General features: G+C 33.4%; 2 protein-coding genes and 1 pseudogene across 2 annotated transcripts; 2 read left to right on the top strand and 1 right to left on the bottom strand.

Moving 5' to 3' along the window:
- The first annotated feature begins 6,140 nt into the window (after positions 1–6,140).
- On the top strand, positions 6,141–8,214 carry LOC121366106 (annotated as a pseudogene).
- A 10,803-nt stretch (positions 8,215–19,017) lies between these two features.
- On the bottom strand, positions 19,018–19,739 carry LOC121366105 (thioredoxin domain-containing protein 9-like). The gene is given in 3 exon segments (XM_041490689.1): positions 19,018–19,202; positions 19,205–19,541; positions 19,599–19,739. Coding segments are annotated over 3 exon segments (663 nt in total).
- Positions 19,740–21,268: 1,529 nt separating this feature from the next.
- On the top strand, positions 21,269–22,845 carry LOC121366108 (ufm1-specific protease 2-like; the record flags this gene model as incomplete). The annotated part of the gene is made up of 6 exons (XM_041490691.1): positions 21,269–21,325; positions 21,377–21,505; positions 21,770–21,841; positions 21,886–22,052; positions 22,127–22,187; positions 22,524–22,845. Coding segments are annotated over exons 1-6 (808 nt in total), but the record flags the coding sequence as incomplete, so codon positions are not given.
- Between the last annotated feature and the right edge of the window lie 488 nt (positions 22,846–23,333).

Genomic DNA, 23,333 nt, shown 5'->3' with positions numbered 1-23,333 from the left:
TCAATCTGAGTGACATTCCATCAATTGAAGATTCTCCTTTACAAAGTCCAAATTTTTAGACAAGACTGTCCAGTTTGATGATGAGAATTTGAGTAAAGAAATCAAGATGAAGGATATAGAGACAGATGAAGACCCTTGGTACAAGTCAAGTTTAAGGAGTTATTAAAATTAAACAAACCAGATTGGTATCTTGTTATACCAGGTATTATCTTTACTGGTATCCAGGGAGTAGTGTATGTTGTTCTAGCTGTTTTGTTTAGTGAATTAATAAATGTAAGTTTACTCTTTACTGTATCAACATTATACGTAGTACAAACATTGATGTTGTCTAGGTTTATGGCTCCACTGATAAAGATGACCTTTTAAGTAATGCTTCAGTATATGCACTTATTCTATTAGCATTAGCTATTTTTGATTGTATAGTCCAATTTACAGCTGTGAGTGACCTCCCTTTTTTTCTTTAGCTTCATATTTATTCAACTACAGGTCATCACTCTTGGATTGCTGGAGAACGACTTACTGAACGATTACGTAAACAGATGTTTCAAGCTATGTTGAGACAAGATATGTCCTGGTTTGATAGACGTTCCAATTCTACTGGTGCTCTAACAACTCGTTTAGCTAATGATGCCTCTGAAATACAAGGAGTAAGTGATCTTACAAGTATTATTTTATTTTTTATTACTGTGTAGGTAACTGGTATCAAGTTGGGTATATTCTTCAGTTAGTATTTGGATTAATTGCTTCTATTATTGTTGCCTTTGAAGCTTCCTGGCTCTTGTCTATAGTTTTTTTAATGTCTTTTCCATTGGCATTTTTGGGTACATTCATTCAGTTTCGTTCCATTCGTGGTCGTTCTATATCAAAAATAAAGAACTCCTAGTTGAGAGTGGGAAGACAGCTACTGAAGCTATTGATAATATACGGACAGTTGCTTCTCTGGGAGCTGAGGACAAGTTTTATAATCATATAGTGAACTATTGAAGACTCATTTATGTAAGTTCTTGACATGTAATATTGAAAAACTGTGGTATGGTTTTCAGTCTTATTTAATGCTCTTCTATTAACAGATCTAATATGAAGGTGTGTTTTTTCATGCTCTTATTTATGCCATATCTCAAGGATCAGTTTACTATATCTATGCTGCTGGGTTCAGTCTTGGTGCTTATCTAGTCATATCAGATCCTTCAACCATATATCATGCTAGTTATCAAGAAGTCTTGAGGTAGGACTAACAAACATTGAGTGTATAGGTAATGCACTGTTAAAAATTGGGTTTAAATATCGTATACCAGAGTGTAACTTATTCTGGTTTAGGGTGTAATCTACCTTAGGGTGTAAAGTAAAGCATTTAGGTGTAAAACACATGCATTCACCATAACAATTGGTCAATGATGATATATGATTTACTCTGCCTTTTACTTTTCTAACTCATAAATCTTAATTATCATAAATTATTATTAATAATTATTATTAATTCATTTATTAAAATTAATTATTATTAATTTATTAAAATCATGATGTTAAATAATGGTTTAGGAACTATACAGTGTTATGACTGAATGACAAACAGGCATTGTTTCTAATATGATGTGGTTAGAATGAAAAAAGGATCATGTATTTGACTTGTTTATTTAACTGAGGACATTTGAACAACAAAACAATGATAGTGATAATTGAATTCTAATGTGTTTAAAACTTGCACTTGGACTTATAATCAATGACAAATATATGAGCAGGCGCTCCCAAACACAGGATAATCTGTGTCCATCTTCACCACCAAGGCACAAGACTTCTTGTACAATGTGCCGTCAATGGACACACCCATACAACCCTGTAATAAAGAATCACAAAATAACCCTTATAAGTTCTTGATGCCAAATCAAGGCAGTTCTAAATTTTACAACAACAACTATAAGCTAGTCTCATAGCCAAGTCCACTTGTTAGGAAGGGAGGACTTTAGTGATTGCATGTTTAAAATTGTAATACTTTCATGAGAGTTATTCTCAGAAATTTGTTAGCGGAAATTAATTAAAACAGGTACACATAGGTAGGAGATTCAAACAGTGTAATCATAATAACCTTGTAATATCTCCTGAGCACTCAACTAACTCTGGTGGAGCAACCAAGCAGACACAATGTCACCTAGATGAATGGGGTGAAAATGATAGCAAATGAGAAATTATGTATTCACCTGGACCAACATCCAATGTTCCAGAATGATACTCAAAATTATTCATCCTATGGTAGCACTGAAGTTTCTGATGACGCATGGCCAGAGTGTATGGTAGATTGATGAAGTTACCAACACTTGAGTGATTTTTTTGAAATAGGAATGTTTTGCTTCAAATGCATTGTCCAGTGTTGTCTTAGTGGTCCAAATCTGTTAAAATATAAAATTGCATACATGTATATAATCTGTCTGAACTTGTTATTTGCATAAACTCACTCAAGAATCAACCTTGGCATATGCACAATATAGTGTATTTTAGGAGTGATGAGGCATTAGGATACAGTAGCTTGAACTGTTGACAGTGGTCAGAAATTAATGTTTGCTAGATTAGCTACATCATCTCAGTGAGCTCTGGGGCCATTAGATATCAAGCAATCTCCAAAAGTCCAAATAATTGATCCAAAATTCATCACCACTAGGAACCTTGTCCCCAACCATCAATGGTAGAACCCTTCCTAGCAACCACATTTATGCAGCTACGAAGTAGTAAAGTCAAAAAAAATAACATGATGTTGAAACCTTTGTTACCTTCTTGCTTCAGTTTGTGATCATCACTTCGTAGAGTAGATAAAGCAATAGTTGATGTTTTTTTTTTTTTTTGTCGTTTTTTTTTTTTTTTTTTTTTTTTTTTTTTAAACAAAATAAAAAATTTTCTTTTTTTTTTTTTTTTTTTTTTAAAAAAAAAAATCTTCATGGTCGATTCTCCATCAATCCTAGTTCAAAGCCAGTTATTTGTTTGGTTTTAGATACTCTAAAGAGTAGTAAACCAGTCTTTGTCTCATGTGTTGCTGACGGAGTCTCTTTTGTTTCATACTCAAGATACATATAGAAGATTTTAATTAAAATGATAAGCAAGTATGCTTTTGTACCTTCAAGGACATCATGCACGACATCCTGTACAAGGGCTCCTGAACAAACTTTGAAGTACAGTAACTCATCCAAAAATTGACCTCTGGTTGATCCCAAATTCCATAGATAGTTTGTCTCGGTCTCATTGACTAGTTTGCTTTGTCAGTTTCATCACATTTAGCTTTGTGTTCATCAGGTTACGTAATATAAGTTTGGATTCAGTGAATATTGACTGAATGTCAGATGGTAGAACAAGGCAGTGACGACAACCTCTATGGCAGTGGAACCTTCTTTAAAGCCGCCTAATATATTGCTTGCCAAGTTGTCAGCAGGAACCAAACATAGAGTTTCCCATTTCATTTTGAGGCTGTCCTCCTGATCTGAAACATATATCCTGTTTCCTATAAAAGAGTCAACAAGAAGTTAACAAGATACAGTAGATGTGGATTGCTCACCAATTTCTTTATGTCTTCTATAATAGGCTTCAAAATTTTGTTAGCACCATACTTCTTCAAAAGCTCACTCTTTACAATAGCTGCTAGTTGAATCCGGCTCACCTTTGAGGCGGACGTAAAGGAGGAAGGTTTCCAAGGACACAAATAAAATACAGCTATATTGCATAGAGGTGGAGATAGACTGTAATTAAATCACAAGGATGAATGAATAACTTACCCAGACTTGTGGATAATACGTTTGAACCTAGTGGGTTACATACCTCTAAAATCATAATATAAAAATATCTGAAAAAGTTTGAGTCTAAATGCTAGGAGGGATGTTTGAAAACATAGGTGGCATCACAATAGTCTCTAATAATTCCATCATCTGAATTATGGCCCATCTCAACCAAAGCCTAAAATATTAATAATGTGTTTTCTAAAGTGTAACATATTTATTATGAACATACCATTCTCAACAACATCAAGATTATAAAAAGAAGGGACTGAATGGTTTTCAATAAAGTAATATACATCTCTTTGCCTTCTTGCACTTCACGATGTCCTTCTCTTTTTCCCCACTCCCTGTCCACTGTCTTTCGGTGCCAGAAGAATGGCTATGGCTCCTTGTAAAATAACAATGAACATAAAGTTATTACTGACCAATACAACTTATATCTTATTGATAATACTTCTTTACCACAAAATTCAACAACTCTTTGTAATATTTCAGCTGTGCATGCTGAGTTTCTAATCCCAAAATAGGAAAGTATAGAAAGTAGTTAGCACTAAATAACCTGGTCAAATCCCTGAAGCCATGTGTGGTCAATACTAGAATTTGACAAGATCGATTTCAATTCATCATGGCAGGTCCATGAGTATATTTTAAAAAAAAAACAGTTCATCCTTAAGAATTTGTTTCCATTGTGGACCTGAGGTAGTTTTGTACATCTCTTGGACTTTTAAAATCCATGTAGCAGCAGCCCTTTTCTTGAATACAGAATGGATGAGATCATCTCTGGGTCATGGAAAGAGTCAGTTCACAATTCAACCAATGATCAGGGTCATCCCTCCGATCTTGAAAAGGTAGAACATTGAATAACAGGCTCAGATCCGTATGAAAATCATACACAGATTTTCTGTAAACTTCGAATTTCTAAATTGTTTTCGACAACCACCGAGGACAACAGGTGAGAAAAATCCAGGTCTTTGTGCATGTACTTTGTCGAACATGTTTAAGCCAAGTCCACCTAGGCTTGGTACCATAAATGAACATAGTGGCAAACTTTGATATTCCGGGATCCCTTGATTTTCTATTGAGATCGGTTTATGATACTGCCACCTGCTTCTATTTTCTAAACAGCATGTGTTGCGCATGCGCAAAACTTCAAGCAGTTTTAGCACCTGCCTTAACAGCTGCACCTCAGTCCTCCTCTACTTTTCACTGGCGAGTTGCGTTGTATTGGAAGATTGGTCTGCTGCTGAACTCTCTCTTTCTGTCCATCCAATTGAATCCCTCAGAAGGTTTTGGACACTTTCAAGCCATTTCCATTGACGGAGAAACGTTTCTTTCTATAGCGATGGACATCTCAAGGAATTTGCTGAGAAAAATACCCGATAGGTCCAAGTTAAAAAGGTTATAGACAGTACAATATCTGCTAAAAAGGTGCAGTGATATATTTTATCACTATGTTATCTAGTGTTGACTGTTGCTCATCTGTGCTTGATATAAAGTTTTTCTCTAAAGCAAATTATCACACAATTATCATTGCTAGGAAAACAGAAGTCTTGAGCGTAAATGCAGTCATTGTTCCTCAACTTTAAATGTCCCATCTCAAAATTGGCACACACACATTTGTGATACCCTCTGCTTTCTCTCTCCGGACAGGGAAGCCTTAGCCCTGTAGAGTCACTGAGAAGAGTGAGACAAGATTCATCCAAGCTCTCTAATCGATGATGATACATACAAAGAACCCTTCAAGTGATTCAGTACAAACACCATTTGTCGTCCAAAAAAAAAAAACTGATTGAAACCTTCCAATATTAAAGATGAAATTGGCTCTACTGCTATGTAAGTGTGTGGTAAGTTTTTTTATTGTGAACTTGTTTGACAAGAATTTTTCATTTCTTAGGGTCTTGGAAAAAAAGCTGCAGGACCGATTCCAGTTTCTTCGTCGTCCATCTACTTATAAACAGATTCTGTTAGTATTGAGGCCATCTCAAAAACGTCAGAAGAACCTCAAACGTCTGGAAGTGACACAAGTACATGTATGGGTATGATCTAGATGATTTATGCTGACAACAAAATTGGCTGAATTACAGCACGAGTGTTCTAAAACGAAAAGGACGTTCCCTTGCTACAATACACTCTTTGACCAGCAACACATTTACTAGTAGACGAAATGGATAACAAGATGTTTAACCTCCAGTTGTAGAAATCCTCAGACACTACCCATCATTGAGATTTCGGAAGTAGTAAGTTATCTCTTAAAACAATTTAACATAGTAATATTTTACACGTGTAAATTACCTCTCTATGTCCGTTTTAGGATGGAATTACCAACTATTATTGGCTTGGAATGAAAGGACTAGCTCCTCCGTTCACTCATGGCAAGTTGCCAACATGGGAAAAAAGGATAATTGCTTTATTCTCGACTTGGAATTCAAGCATCGGCCAAAAACTGAACACACTTCTCACCACTCCTTGATGCGCAAAGTGAAGTACTTGTGGATAATGTCTTCACTATAATTCAAGTGAATACAATAACCTGATTTTTTGTAATAGGTTTTAGTACCTTTCAAATTAATTACTCTAATTGTTGAGTCCTAAAAGCGCCATTAGAGGCTGGTACCGTTTGTGTAAGGTAGTGTTAACCTTTAGGTAATTGTTAGGTTTTTTGTTGTGAGTTTAACAATTGGACTCCGCGTTTTTCCTCAAATTTTTTTTTAATCTTCATACAAGTTCTTTATTTCACATTAGAATTCAGATGACTTGTCAGTCTTTTCTGCAACAGTTCAGTTCAGTGCTCCATACATTGATCGTATGCCATTCTGCTGAAGATGACCACTTTCCATATCATGGGGAAGAAGAAGGCACATTTGAACTCAGTTCTTTTGAGACTGATACCTGAGTCCACCTGAATTGGCTCTTACGTCCTTTATGGTATATAGCATACCCCAAAGCCTGTCCAAACCACTTTTATTAATGATCCAGCACTAGGTATTTGGGACTAGAATACTCACAACAAGATACCCCTGCAGTTATTTGATATTGTTACATCTCTAAAAACTCTGACAGTATACGTTATAAATTAGCATAATGTATAGTTTTATTCGTTTATTATAGTCGTTTCATTTTATATACTTATTTATTTGTATAGTTTTCTTTACGTTTTATTATATTTTCTTTGATTATTACAGTGGTATGTATTATATTGAGTGTTTTATATAATCCATAATTGGTTACAATTTTTACCAGATTCAATTAAAAATAATTTTCCAATTTACACTTTAAAGAGTTGATATACACCAATATTTGGTAAATATCAGTCTTAGATTTACACACTGCTAGGGGGTAAGAGTTTTTAAAGTTGTATGGTTCACCACCTATTTTGGTGTAACTGTACACCCTTGTTTAAACAGTGTTGTACACTATTGTTCACTAATTTCAAGTCTGTGATATGTACTCACTAATAGAATTATAGCAATTATATAACATATTGTGTATAATTCCTAATTATTTTTATTTTAATAGACCATATGCTTATTCTATTTAACTGTCTTCTCTTCATTGTGGACGTGCTACCGTCATTTGCTCCTGATGCACAAAAGGCCAAATATCTGCTAGTCGTATCTTCAACGTTAGTTAAATCGTTGTCCTGATAGTGATAATTATAGTGCAATATGGAGAGAAACCTTGTTAGTATATTAAATTATAATATGTGATTGTCAACTTCACTCTTGTACACTTACGGATAATACAAATGGATTTGTGGAAGTAAAAAATGTCCATTTCAATAGCCGTGCTCGACCTGATGTACCAGTTTTACAAGGTCTTAATGGTCAATGTTAAACCTGGTGAGACATTGGCTCTTGTTGGACCTAGTGTGTGTGGCAAGAGTACTGTAGTTTCTCTTATTGAAAGATTTTATGATCCATGGGTGGTAACCTCTCTTAGAAAGTCATGATCTTCGAGATCTCAATATTTCGTTGGTTTAGAAGAAGTCAGATTGTTATTGTATCACAAGAACCTGTATTATTTGATACTTCTATTGCTGATAATATACGTTTGGTGCTAATTTTAGAGAAGTATCTGATGAAGAAGTTTTGAAGCAGCCAAAGCTGCTATATAGTCACAATTTTATTGAAACTTTGCCTCAGGTAAAGAATACTTTGTGTGTTAAGCTCACTAGTTTATTCTTTGATTGTTAGGGTTATGCTACCATGTGGATCTAAAGGAACACAGCTAAGTGGAGGTCAAAAACAACGGTTGCTATAGCTCGAGCTTTAGTACAGACCCTAAGATCTTGTTACTTGATGAAGCTACTTCAGCTCTAGACACAGAGAGTGAGAAAATTAGTTCAGAAGCTTTAGATAAAGCTAGAGAGGGAAGGACAAGTATTGTCATTGCTCATCGACTGTCTACAATTTATAATTCCAACTGTATTGCTGTTATTCCCATAATGGTTGTGTTATAGAACAAGGAACACATTTAGAATTAATGAGATTAAAAGGTGCCTATTATCATCTTAATATAGTCCCAAAAAAGAAGAGCAAAAAATAGTAAACTACTAGTTATTACTAGTTATTTACTATTGTTTATTGCTATTAAATTTAGAAAACATTTTTCTGATTATTATGATTTTATTGAGTTGAAAGAATGTTTAGTAGTTCTAAACATAGACTGTGTAATGGTAAAGTCCACTACATTATAATAATCACCAACTATAGATTTAATCAAAGTCCCTCCAAGACCCTGGATCCCATACCTAACAACATGGAGTTATAGGAATGAACATAGTAATAATTATGAATTGTATGTATATATACTATATTAAATTGATGGATACGCTCCAGCTTTGTCTCTAGAAATGATTATATTGTAAGTCACACGCCCACATTTTAATTTACTCACAAATGGCTCTCTAGACAGTATGTAATGCTTCAATAATGTCTTCAGATAATTCACAAATGTCCTTCAGTGCAAACTTCAAAGTTGCGTTCACTAAGAGTTTCAGCATTACGAAAAAACCAATGCCATTCCTGTATACACATTGTGTGTTGTTTCCTGTAATCTATTTTTAACGAGTTTATTGACAATCCCTTTAATTAACATATTAATAACCTGTGTAACATTTCTCGTGCTTTTTCTGGTGTTTTGGGTTTTTCAAAAATATCACCATCTTTTACCTGAATATTGATAGCAAAGACATTTTTGCTTATTATATGATATTTGACTTTGTTGTTGACTTGTTCTACTCCATTAATCTCATTCTAACATCATATCAAACCTCTCTATTGGGAACACAAAGGGCACCACCTCCTAGATGTGTCCCAATACGACAATTACACAAGGTCCCAAAGTGTCCACTATTGAGAGGTTTTACATTCAATATGACATACCACTATAGTATCAGCTCCTATAACCACATACCAGCTCATATCGTCCTGTAAAATACACGTCAACGTTTCCATGACGATATACAATTATACAGACCTTGATTCTATTAGCAACCTCCCAGCTTTCCCTCTAGCATTCTCAACAGCATATTGCCAAGGTTCTGTAAATTTAGATTTGTCGAGTGTCTCTTCAAACCGTGATGGGATAACCTCAATGGAATCCCTACAAGAGAGAGAGAGTGAAAAGACAATTCTTCACTTTCTTTATCTCACTATGTGATGTAATATCTCTTTCCTTCTAGGTGACTCACTAGCTAAAATCACTTTTCTTCCTGCTAGCTTTTGAACAATAGGTCCTAAACATGATGCTCTTCCTTTGTCACTTCCTACTGTCCTGCCCACTTAATAATAATATTAGCAGTGATAGTAGATAAGTAATCACAACTCTACCTCATAGGCTCATTATCCTGCTATACTACTGAATTATATAATCACGTTTTGTATCTTGTTTTGTTTGAACTGTTGATAGTTTTGTTTGCTGTCTTTGAAGCAGAGCGCATAATGTCTTCCTCCTCGTCGCCCTTTTGTATATCGAACGAGGCAGATCCAACACTCAACCAAACACTAGTTTCCTGGTACTCACAGACCATTAAGCGCTGAAGGAAAAAGAGTAAGATCGAAACCGATCTTATAGTAACCAGATAGGCCATAAAGGAGGCCTTCACAAATTCACCAAAATGTTTCGCAAGCAGCAACACAGAGCATCGGGAGACATGAGTAGTATTAACAAGATGCGCATACCTGGCTTTGACGACGATTTTTTTATCGAGCAAAAAAGATTACCGAGGCCAGGCATCCAGAGTCTCCTAAAGCTTTCAGAAGAAACAGATCTAATTCTGTGGGAAGTCGAGTGGGTTTGAAAGTGCGAAAAGGCAAGGATAGAGAAGACGTTTTCTTTATGTGGAAACCAATTAGAGTAAGTACATACTACAACGTGTTTCTTGTTAAAACTAACAAAGACTGTAGTTTGTTTTAATAGCTTGACCATCTGTCTTTTTGAAAGTGTTAAGAGTGCCATTTTATCTCTTTCATATTATTAAGAGAAAGAAGTGTGAATGGGAGAGTATATCTGGTCGACAATTGACTATCAAAGATGCAACATGTTTATGAGCTAAGTAAAGTGGAGATAGAAGCATTACAACAAATTGCTGTCTCTCGTTTACAAGAATTAGACATTGCTGTGTCTAAAAGTATGTCAACTAACAAAAGATAGATGCATTTGTGAGAATAGAGAAAGAGTTAAATGGATACAATATTAGTTGGATAATTGGAGAGATAGTTGTTTATTTGTTTGTTTTCAATAGATTCTATACGTTCTGGTAAACTGAAGATTGCAAAAAGAAGAACCTCAAATGGTATGTTATTTTTTTAATCTAACATCTCATTTACTTCTCTTACTAGGAAGTAACTCAGTATTTGGTCAGCCACTAACAACTGTACTTGATCAAGATAAAAGTCGCACTGTCAACTCACCAACGCACGTAACTCCTCCTGTTCTTTCTCGTTGCTACTTCAGCATTTTCTTTTTCTGCCATCACCACATCAGTAGTGACCACTGTCTCGTCCACAACAGCACACTTGCATCCAGTAAGTTAATATTCATTTAGCAAATGATGTTTTAAGATCAGCTGTAATGGTTTTTAAGTTAATATTGTTTACATTTAGTGATGTATTTTGACTAAGAGGCTATGTCAACAGGTGTAGCATATTAAAAGGAGATGGCCTTACAGACAAGACATATTACATCCACAGCCAACTTTATTATATGATTATTATAACCTATTTTGATACTAATGCAATCAAGGCTTTCCCTATATTAACTGTAAACAGGACATCATAGCTTCTCTGAGCCAAAGGAAAGAGGTCAATTAACCTAATTAGTCACCAGCTCTTATTACTCAGCAAATAAAGTCTGTTTACCTTGTAAGGAAGGTGACTGTACAGCCCACCATATATAAACATGGTGTTGGTGAGCTCCTGTTACTAATATCATCTGTTCATTGTAATATTTAGTAGTTTATTGTTCTTGTACAAGTCTTATGAGGCTGTTGGTAATATGATATCTGGTTCATCTTGTTTTTAAGGTGTGTCCAACCACCGACTTGTTTTTGATTGTTTAATAGACAACCACCTACATGTATAAATGCATAACATGTACATGTACACAATGTACATGTACTTTTCTAGACTTATTAACTCAATTTAATCTTGTACTATTAGGACAACCGAGTAGCTTCTCCCGAAGTGAACCAGACACACCAGCACTATTAATTCTACACCTACCCTAATATTAGAACAACTAGATATTTCAAGTAAACCAGTACCTCCTCGTCCAGTTCGCCGTGACTCTCTCTTTCCTGCTAATCCTCAAGTACCTTTATTGGTTCGAAAATCTATAGATCATTTGGACAATAATGGTAGTAATATATAATACTATGTTACACTAGAAGTCTGATAGTTAAGATATTGTTAGAGATTTTGTTCATATTTTCCACATACTTCTCTTCTTATAGATATCAGTTTTATTTTATTTTCTCTCTACAGGTATTAAAACAGAAGGTTTATTTAGAATACCAGGAGCAAAAAGCACGCATTGATATGGTTAGTATTGAGTGTACAATTAATAAGCTAATGAGGTGTAATTGATCAAACAGTGCTATGTTTTATAAACACTTTTTGTAATGATAGTTACTTTGTTATTCAAAGTGTCAATAGTTTATTAGTTGTTATTACCTGTTAATCCATAACATAATATCAATGTGTCGATGTACATGATACATGACGCAATGATCATCAACTATGCAATCAAGTAAAGTTGATCTTATCAAGTGACATTAATACTCATTACACTTCTGAAGTTTTCGTAATCCTTTTGTTAGTTTCCTTCTTTTCTGCAAATAATTTGCTCAAAGCTCATTTGTGGTTTATCATAATGATATTCATAGATAACAGCTGTTGGACTATAATGATATTTACACCGCTGGAATGTAGGCGGCTATAAATTACTTTTGGTTGCTATGGGCGGTTTCTATACCTTGCATATCTTTCCCATGTGTAATGCTTTGATTTATCAGTCATAAAATGGCTGCTGCTCAGATTACTTATACATCAGACCACACCTCTTTACTATCTATTTGCTGGCACTATTACTTATGGTGATTCTGTTTTTAAACTCCAGCCCAACTTAAATCCTAATTTGTAATAGTAACACTCATAAGATGTAACAGGATAGCATTCTTACAGCATGGAGGTTAGGCTGACTTTGTAGCCATAGCAATACAGCATTATAGTAATTATGGTCTTGTTTACTAACCACAGGTAGAGTGTTTGGTCATGTTTATTCAATACCCTTGCAAATATAATGCATCCTATTAATTAAATAGTTGTACATTGTGCTTCATTTAAATATCGTTTAGACAGACCTAAACACCTTATTGAGTTTTGTTGTAAAAAGAACACTTCCTCAGATACCTTACATTTTATAAATACCGATTCAACACACGCTATTAAGCACAAACCTTTTATGGTATATAACAAGTTGTTGACATCTCTTGAGATGTTGTTATTGTTTATGCTGTTAATGTTATAAAAAGTGTTGATTGTGTTTAGTTTTCTTGTATTACAAGTACATGATTACAAGCACCTGACTCATGTTATGTAATATCTATTTACATGTTATCTTGTATATCCTGTGATGTAACTTGTTATTATCATTTTTTAATCAATGTTGTGGTCACTCTGGGATGAGATGTTACAGCTGCTGGACTTAAAAAAATTATGGAGTGAATGGAGTAAGATAAAATATAATAAAATGGATGGAATTCAGTAGACAAAGGATTTATTGGTGGATTTGAGTCCCAATGGAATAGAAACAGCTGTTATTTGTCATAAATTCAATATATTCATAACCTTGTCGATATTCATATTATTTCGTAACAATATTCACACTCAGGAGAGTGGGGGGTCTGTCAAGACTTTCATACCAACTATGTTTTTATAAATAGATGTTTGTATTGCTTAAATTAAAAGGTTGTTGTAGTTATAATAACTACTCTACTACCACACAGTTGCTAGTTTTCCTCCTCTACACTTTAATTAGTTAGCTACCATGTACATATATATGTATTAATTGTACATGTGTGGCATTAGTAGTACATGCATACCAATTTGTAAAACTGTTATTCTATGTGTGTGTGTGTAACTGTGTATAAACTAAATGATATAGTCCATTGAATATTAATTATGTTTGTTGTCGTATCCTGCTATTCATAAATATGGCTTCAATATACCAATAAAATCACCGTATTAAACATAGTTTACCCTATGATGTCATAATGATTGTGGCATTTACTCTAACTTGGTACAAACATTTCCTAATTATATATGGTAGTACTTGTATGAGTTGTCGTGCCGACCAACATGTCTTTACATGTATAAACAACATAATGTAACTATGTTGAGTTAGGATAGCGGATTATCAACATGACTCATCTTACTGGGACTGTTAAACATTTACAATGTTAGATATTATGTTAAAATTCATACAACTTTAATATTGTTGACTTAATTATTATAGTCTTAAAGATATAAGTGTCATATCAATGTACTGCTTTGTAGAATTGTAGAGTCACTATTAAATGTTACAAGTTAGAGAAAACAAGTTGCTTTGAAACATTATCAGTCGTATCCGATATCATAGTGGTTGCGGTAGATACTAATTAAATTACTAGTACATTTGTAATTACATGTGTGGGCGGTTCAATGGTAATCACTTGTGTGGGCGGATTACTGTACAGCTTAATTTTATTTATCGCTTTCAATTATCACATATAACAGCAATATTATATTAACAGACAATTACATATGTGTGTTTAAGTTAACACATGATCCAAACAAGTAACACTTTTTATGTGCCAGGTAGTGGAGACATGATTATTACATGATTATTACAATATTATTGACCAGCTGTTCATGATTAGTGTATTAGATTGAAGAACAGGTCAATTGTTTGAGTTTAAAATTAATAAATGTGAAAGCAACTGAGAAATATTAGCTGAACTACAATCTACAAAATAACTTTTGTTGTCACAAAGATTGATTATATTGTTAAGTGGAAAAAACACAGCTGTATATATTATAATTATAACAGTATCATTATTTTATTTAACTAATATATTTTATATTACTTTACTGACCTTTTTTTTTCTTCTTCAGATGAAACAAAAGTTTGACAAGGGAGAGGACTTTGAATTCTCAGATGAAACCAGTCCTCATGATGTAGCTTGTGTCCTCAAAGAATTCTTTCGTTCTCTTCCTGAACCTCTTATGACTCGAGAACTTTATTATCCTCTTTTGAAGACTAGAAGTAAGTCACAAAGAGAGAAAGAGAGAGAGAGAGACTGTTGCCCTGAAAAGTACTTCCTTCAATCTTATCAATCAATAACACAAGATTATGAATATTAATAAGATATTGTGTACTATCAAACAATGAAAGATGGCCTCTGTATAATCAACTGGACAATATGATACTCAGCCCTCTTTATAAGTCACATGCTAATACCTTAATAATCTATACCAAGTTAGTTACCATGACTCCCAAAGTGTCCGCTAGATGGAGAGGTTTCCGTTATCCTTATAAAATTAACAACAGGTGTAAGAGTAGTAATGTATTCTTTAGTGTTTAGTTCTAGTATCAATAGTATACCTGATATGTTAGTCCTGATTGAATGAGCAGCTATTATCTGATCAATAGTAATACAATGTCTATATTAACATATGACATCAAAAGTATATATATATATATATATGTGTCAACAAATGATGATATCATGTGACATATCTCCTTTGTAGTCACTTAGTATACTAAATGTAATCTATTACATCATTTGACCACACTGCCTTATTGACTTAAAAATTCTCTTTTTATTGTACATTGCTATCTATAAAGTAGTCAGTTCTATTTTATTTCTTCCCCCAACTGTTTTTAATTGAATTGCTTCATTCATTAGACATCATTCCGACTACCTCCCACACATTATTTATTTAATTTAGATATATTATATTTTATTAACTTGTTTTGTCAATATATATTCATCCCACTTGTATGTCTATCTGCCCACATATCTCTCCATTCTTCTATTAATTTTTCCATTTGCCCACATATAACTTACTCTTTCAAAAGACAACATGTTTATATTGTACGTTAACTTAACACTATTATTCTTGGAAACTCATACCACATTATAACAACTAACAATTATAGTACACTAATTAAAATAACATGAAATGACATTTTTATAATACCATAATACCACACCCATATATATTACTGGCACAACTCCTCAAATTACCTCAAATGTCAAGGATATTTACCTCTAATGTCATGGACATTTACCTCAAATGTCAAAGACATTTACCTCAAATGTCAAGGACATTTACCTCAAATGTCAAAGACATTTACCTCAAATGTCAAAGACATTTACCTCAAATGTCAAAGAAGACATTTACCTCAAATGTCAAAGACATTTACCTCAAATGTCAAGGACATTTACCTCAAATGTCAAGGACATTTACCTCAAATGTCAAGGACATTTACCTCAAATGTCAAAGACATTTACCTCAAATGTCAAAGACATTTACCTCAAATGTCAAAGACATTTACCTCAAATGTCAAGGACATTTACCTCAAATGTTTAGGACATTTACCTAAATGTTTAGGACATTTACCTCAAATGTCAAAGACATTTACCTCAAATGTCAAGGACATTTACCTCAAATGTTTAGGACATTTACCTCAATGTTTAGGACATTTACCTCAAATGTCATGTGTATAGCCACATATCATGTTACCATTAAATATTACAATCAGCATTTACTATATTATTATGATGATGTGTGATGTCATAGATAATTGTATCCTTAGCTAGTGTCTATCGGATGTTTCTGGTTTCGTAATATTACATATTTGTGGTTGATTGTCGTTAGAGATAAAGATTAAGTCTCTTCCTGTTTTTGTACTTAGTTGTTAAAGTAAGTCAGAGTTCAACATTGAAGACACATTATGCTATTGTTAAATGTTGTTATTATAACAAGTCCAGGGACTTTGATGCGTCACAGTTTATCTATTGATCTATACTAATTACTCTCTTGTATTTTACTGAGTCAGCTATTCCTCTCTTGACAGTTGCCATAGCAACAGTTTATTTCTTTTCGTTAACTATTGTAACATAATAATAATTGTAACTACTACCTCTTATTTTGTGCCTTATCTTATCTACAAAAATCTATTATAATTATCTCGTTATCTAATTTATATCTAACCACATAATTGTAACTAGTTGGTATCCTATATTTTTTACACGTAAAGTTTGCTGTCCAAACTTGTTTTTATTACTTGTTTATTCTTGTTTCTAGAACTGGCTACAAGAGCTCTGCAGAAAAATGCTCTCCGTCTTTTAGTAATGCTACTCCCTAGACCTAATAGAGATACTCTACAAGAATTGCTTCAATTTCTCTCTCGTGTGGCTCTTCATTCAAATGGTATCATTCTTATTGATGGAACAGAGGTATAGATAACTGTTTGATATTGTATATTTAATGTATCCATTTTCATATGTGCATCCATATATGCATCCATTTCACATGTATGTGCATCCATTTTACATGTATATGCATCCATTTTACATGTATATGCATCCATTATATGCATCCATGTATGTGCATCCATTTTCACATGTATGTGCATCCATTTTACTTGTTGTATCTCTCTTTTTAGGAGAGTGGTAATCGTATGACTGAAGAGAATCTAGCAACTGTTCTTGGTCCTAACATATTACATAATGAATCCAGAGTGAGTTTCCCTCCAATATTACCGCCATTATTGTAACAGATACTGTCTAGAAATGTTAGGAATTTTGCTATGCAATGAACTGTCATTATTATATTGTCTAATATGAGAACATCAAGTTATTAATCAAGTTATTATTAGTTATTAATTGGTATATTTTCTTTTCTTACATTAGGTCAAAAATGCTCAAACAAGCTACCAAGTAATGAAACAGGATCCTGAAGAGTTGACAGCTGTCTGTCATGTCATGACTGATCTGATTCGAATGCAAGAATCTATCTTTACAGTAAGATAAATGGATTGATGAGTAGATAAATGGATTGATGAGTAGATAAAATGGATTGATGGGTAGATAAATGGATTGATAAGTAGATAAATGGATTGATGAGTAGATAAATGGATTGATGAGTAGATAAATGGATTGACGGGTGAATGATAGACAGCCAACCAGATGGATTTTAACTTAATAATTTAGCCACGCCTCTATGTCTTGTTGCTAATGATTCTTTTTCTTTAATTTAGATTCCAGCCGAGTTATATGATGCTACATTAAAACATCTTTTTTGCATAGACCACGAATCAGTAGATGCTATTATGAGAAGAAAAATGTCTTGATATGGAGTAAGTCATATACATATTATTGTTATATGTTATATATATATATATATATATATATATATATATATATATATATATATATATATATATATATTATATAATGCAGACAGACTGTTCTATTTTCAACTGTTTCTGTTATGATTGATTTCTCCTTTCTTATGCAGAAATGCTGGTGAAGGTGCTGGTGTTGGTGGTGATGGTATTGATTCAGAAGATGTTTTAGTTCATCATCCTCTTTCTTCTCCAGATGTTAGACAGTCACGGAGTTCAGACAATTTAAATAAACTCTCTGTTGTACAAAGTGACGTTAGTCCTGGTACAAGTAACTATAATTCTTGGCATCGTAGTCACAGTTTTAACAATGATGCTGAGCGCTCACTTGATGATGTTATGAAAAACCTTGAAGAATTATTGAGTGAAGGTCTATCTATGAATCATCGTCGCCACTTTAGTAATGATTCTGCCATGGGTGAAAGTGAATCCATTACTTCTCCTCTTCAAAATCCTGAGAGAAAAAGTTCTGAGGACCATCCTTCCATGTATAACAGTGTCGATTCAGCGATTTCTAACCATTCCCTCACCACTCGTCTTCTAGTGAAGCAGATAGCTCTCATCTTGAATGGCTTGATGAAATGGACTCTGCTTTTATCACAATACCCGCACATACACACACATCTAGTGGAATCAGTACCCACTCTGAAAGCCCTGCCCCTAGTCTGGCCAGTCCTTTACGCGTAAATTCCCCCTAAATTATTAACGAAAGGAAAACTTGTTTCTAACGATTACACTGGTTCTTTACCAGTTCTCTCTCCCCTCGATAGGTCAGGATATATATCATTCTCACGTCGTTCTTCATCCCCATTTATATTATCTAAAAAGCTTCGAAAAAGCATCAGATCAGTCGGTAGTCATGAGTTACGTGACAGCAAAAAGGAGAAAAAATTTGCTGGAAGTTTAGACAACAATATGCCCATATTTGACCTGGAGAGGTCTCCCATTCTAGGTCGCCGTAACCAGCCAAATCCAGAGTCTACAAACAGCGACTATTCCACAAACAAACCATCTCCTATAACAGAGGCTCTTACAGATTTATCACCAAGATTTCATTTTGTTGTACAACCAGCAACTGAAGTATTGATATAGTAAACTCACCCACATACTAATTAACATACAATATTGTTTTTTTACCTTAAGAGTTTTTATATTACCTTTGTGTTTTATTTGATTGTATTGTCTTTAATTAATATTTTCAATTTATAATTCATCTTAAGTGTATATTATATTGTGTGTCAAACCTTCATGTTATTATGTATTATTGTCTTTTATTGTGTTGTATCATTTTATAATATTTTAAAAACTAATCTTCATCGTCACTACTAAGATGACCACTTCTTATAGTTTTTTCTGGAGGGCGTTTCATGAAACTACTCCCTTTACTCTTGCCACCTGAATTTATTGGTGGTTCTAGAAGATTCCCAGCATAATTTAAAGCTTCAACACACCCTAATCTCCATTCTAACATTTCAGTAGAGAAATCGTCTGTCCACCTAGTTCATCAAAACCTTTGATGTAATCTTTTGTTACATTGTCAAGAACAACAGCAATTGTTGGGAGAATATGTATCTTGAGTCTCTCACATAAAAAGGGGGCTCGTTTTTCAACGTTAAGTTTTACAAATCGTGTCTCAAGGTGACGAGGAGCCAGAATAGTTAAGTGCTTATCGACTATTTTACATCTGATAGTTGAATCGCGATAGAAATGGCACACAACTTTTTTGCTAGTTTTACACACATCAAAAAATTCTTTTTCGCCAGGAACTTCAGTGTAATTTCCGTGACCTTTAGACATCCATTCTTGACGTTGAGTGGCAGCTGCCTTCATCTGATCAAAAGAGATGGGTGGAATTAAGTGTTACCATGGTTACTAGCAAATTCTTACTTGGTTTATTCTTTTTTTTGTCTTATTTTTTTCTAGTTCATCATCATCAAGACGATCTAAACGTTCTATTTCCTGATCTAATTGCTCTTCAATAACTTTACTTGCCTCTAATAAAGTCCTCTCTACACCTTGGAGTGCCATTTTAATTAAGAGGTGTGGTTAGTGAGAATAATGGAGTTAGAGTCAATAGTATTAGACACGGAAAGAGTAAGTCATTAAAATATAATGAAATAATTTAACTCACTTTATGCAGTTAAGAAAATGTCAAGATATTCAATGTGGTCTATTAGTTGGTCTTGTTCCATCTAACAAAGATCGTTCCCTTGTAATTGTAGGGATTACCTCATGTAATAGCGTATCTGAACTTACAGTGACTGGTGAACAAGTACCTCTTCCTAATTTGAAGGAGGGATCTCAATTTATTCATCAGCACTATCCAGCTGGTACTGATGTTGTCGGGTTATTTTGTAGATTAAAATGGGTGGAGCTATCAGAGACTCAATTGAAAGAGTTACATAAGGGTATGCAAGATCGTGGTATTAACAAGGTGGGTGTGTCATGTCATGTGACATTCATGTGATGGTATTATTTAGGAGAATGTACATGTTCTAGTAGTTATTAATCGTAATGAACATGTTATTGTTTATGAGATAAAGAAAGATAGTCTGCGTCAGTTATCAGTTGATAACAAAACAACTGTTCCTGATTATCTTGAAAAAAACAGTAACAATATTATTGGAAGCAAATTTGAAGCTCTACCTACCAATCAAATTAACTGGTAACAGAAATTATTTCATGTCATTGAATTCCTTTTAGTTCCTTTAATTAGGGATCATCTTCAGGAAATAATTAAAGAGAGTGTAATATGGTTGCCACAGCAACAGGTCATTTTGATGGATAAGAAGATAAAAGGAGAAGAATATATTTTAGGATCACTAGGACAAGTAACTTACAAACATATTATTTTAAAGAACATAAAATGTCTACTCTCTTTTTATTTTAGAGTATTGTTCATGCTGAATTACTTCAATCAAGTCAATATCAATCACACAACTATTCATCCGATAACTATCACCCTCTCTCCTCTCACTAACTCCACTCTCTCCCTCCCAATTACACTGAATGTAGTGGGTGTGTTTAATTCTAACACTTCACTTAAGATGGCTGCTAATTATATGAAATTGAAATTGACCAATCAGATTGATTTAATAACTGATAATAGTTTTGTAAGATATGAATGGATGGACAAATGGATTAATATATAAATATTCATTATAATTAAGTTACATAAAATGATTTCTCTTGTCTAGTGGCCTTTTGGGACTGACCACACCCACACTGTATCCCTGTATCATTTTTTTAACACCTCCACAACATGTACCAGTTACTATTGCTTATCCCCACGTCTCAATAAAAGGGGATGACCCTGTGTCTGATGATGATCTTCTATTAATTAGACAAAAACTCCACACTATGCTTTGTTTACCGAAGACGCAGCCATATCTAAGGAAACTAAATCAACAATGGTCGCCATGGAAACAAGATCCTTATCTTATTGACCCTCATTTAGCACTTAAATTAGCGACAAGTAAAAATTATTAGAATTTGTACATTTTAAAAATAATAATTATTACTTTCTATATACTCAAGCACCTGGTAGTGCTGTTGCTATGGTAACAGGAAGTTATGCCTACCATCACTACCTACAAGATGGATATGATGACAAAGTAAGTTAAGCCTTTGTAGACTCATTCCTATTCTACAGAGACTCATTCCAGGGATGGGGTTGTGCCTATCGTTCATTACAGACAATATGGTCATGGTTTAGATTTCAAGGTTATACAGAGAGGACTATACCATCACATCATGAAATACAACAGACATTAGTGGATTGTGGAGATAAACCAGTAAGTGTGTCTGGTATTGTTCTATAAATAGTAACAATTAATGTTCTATAAATAGTAACATATTTAATATTCGATTCAATAATATTAAATTAATTTTATGGCTGTATTATGAATAAGTGTTTCTATTCTTAGCATTTAACAATGACATCATTGTATTAATTATTTACCTACTAAATATAATACCATTATTACAACTCAATGTCTCATATTTTGTTTGTACTATAATTATAATAATTTTAATATTATAATATCTGATATTTATAGTCATCTTTTATTGGATCAAAGAAGTGGATTGGATCTATTGAAGTTAGTAATGTTCTTAATCATTTACTTGAAGTGAGTACCTAATACTATCAGTTGTCTTTGTAATATTTAAATAGATCAGTTCTCGTATTCATCATTGTACTAGTGGTAAGGAATTAGCTGAAACAGGACGTATCCTTCTACATCATTTTGAAACTGAAGGGACTCCAGTGATGATGGGGGGTGGAGTTTTAGCTCATACCATATTAGGAGTTGAATATAATGAACAGTCAGGAGACATCAGGTTAAAAATATTACTGATAAATAATGAATAAAATAGATATTATTTGTTAGTTATTTTAAGTTTTTCTATTTTAGGTTTCTTATATTAGATCCTCATTATATTGGTCCTGAAGATCTCAAACAAATTCAAACTAAGGTATTATAATTATAATAATATAGTCAATGACTTAATATCACTGATATATACTTCATACAGGGACAATGTGGTTGGAAGACAATGAGTTTCTGGGACCAAACAGTGAGGATTTATTTTATATGAAATATTATTAGATAATTCTTTTATTTCTTTAGGTCAGTTATAATATGTGTATGCCAATAAAACCACAAGAAATATAAATTATCAGTTTTCATTTTTTTACATTTTATTATTGTTTACAATATCTTTATAATAATATTATTAATAAATTGTGTGTTTTATGATGGAGTCAATTGTGCATGGCAATAAACCACTCCCACTAAATTCCTCTTCTAGGGTCATGGCTTTGTCCTCCGTTTTCATCTAGCTACTTCAATCAGTTTTTTGAATGGGAAACCAACTATTGCTGAGTTATGTGAACATATCAGAGTTGGTACTAAATGGTACACATTTGGTGTACTCCTCAAATTAGATACTACTGAACTAGATAGTATCAGAATAATGAATGAAGATATCAGTTTCAAAGCTTTAAAAATGTTTGAATTGTGGCTGAGTTCCAAGCCAAGAGCTATGAGAAGAGAGGTTATTGAAACTCTACAGAAGCCCGCCATTGCAGAGAATTTTATTGCTGAGGAATACAAGAGAGCATTAACAGAAAGTAAGTCAAAGGAATTAATACTGTGTAGTGAATAATTTTAAAGAGAGAAAATATTGAAGAATTGATATAAAATAGATTTTGTCAAGTGAGTTCTGCCCACTACCACATCTGTAATTATAATATATTGGATAATTTGCCAAATTCACTGATATTTTCTCCCTTCAAAAAATTTCCTGCTTATAGTAGATTGTTTTAATTTGTGGACATGATGTTTCTCTTCTCTCATAAAAATAGTACAAAAGGAGTTCCCACGTCAACTATTACAGAAACACTCTGAAAGTCTCTTACAATTTGTGTTTCCAATGGAGACAGTTTGGATGTTACATAAAGAGGGAGTCATTTCTAAGGAGACATTAGATAAAATTGAGATATCAGAAGGATCGTTAACTAATGATTAATTGAGAGCACTGTCTAATACAGTATCTGAAGACCCCAACCAGTTAAAAGTATTTCAGTACTGTATTATTACAATTAGAAGACACAATACA

Source organism: Gigantopelta aegis, unplaced genomic scaffold, assembly GCF_016097555.1.
Source record: "Gigantopelta aegis isolate Gae_Host unplaced genomic scaffold, Gae_host_genome ctg4764_pilon_pilon, whole genome shotgun sequence".
Classification (NCBI taxonomy): Eukaryota; Metazoa; Mollusca; class Gastropoda; order Neomphalida; family Peltospiridae; genus Gigantopelta; species Gigantopelta aegis.
The sequence above is the reverse complement of the archived record's forward strand: the minus strand, read 5'-3'. Positions and strand labels throughout refer to the sequence as shown.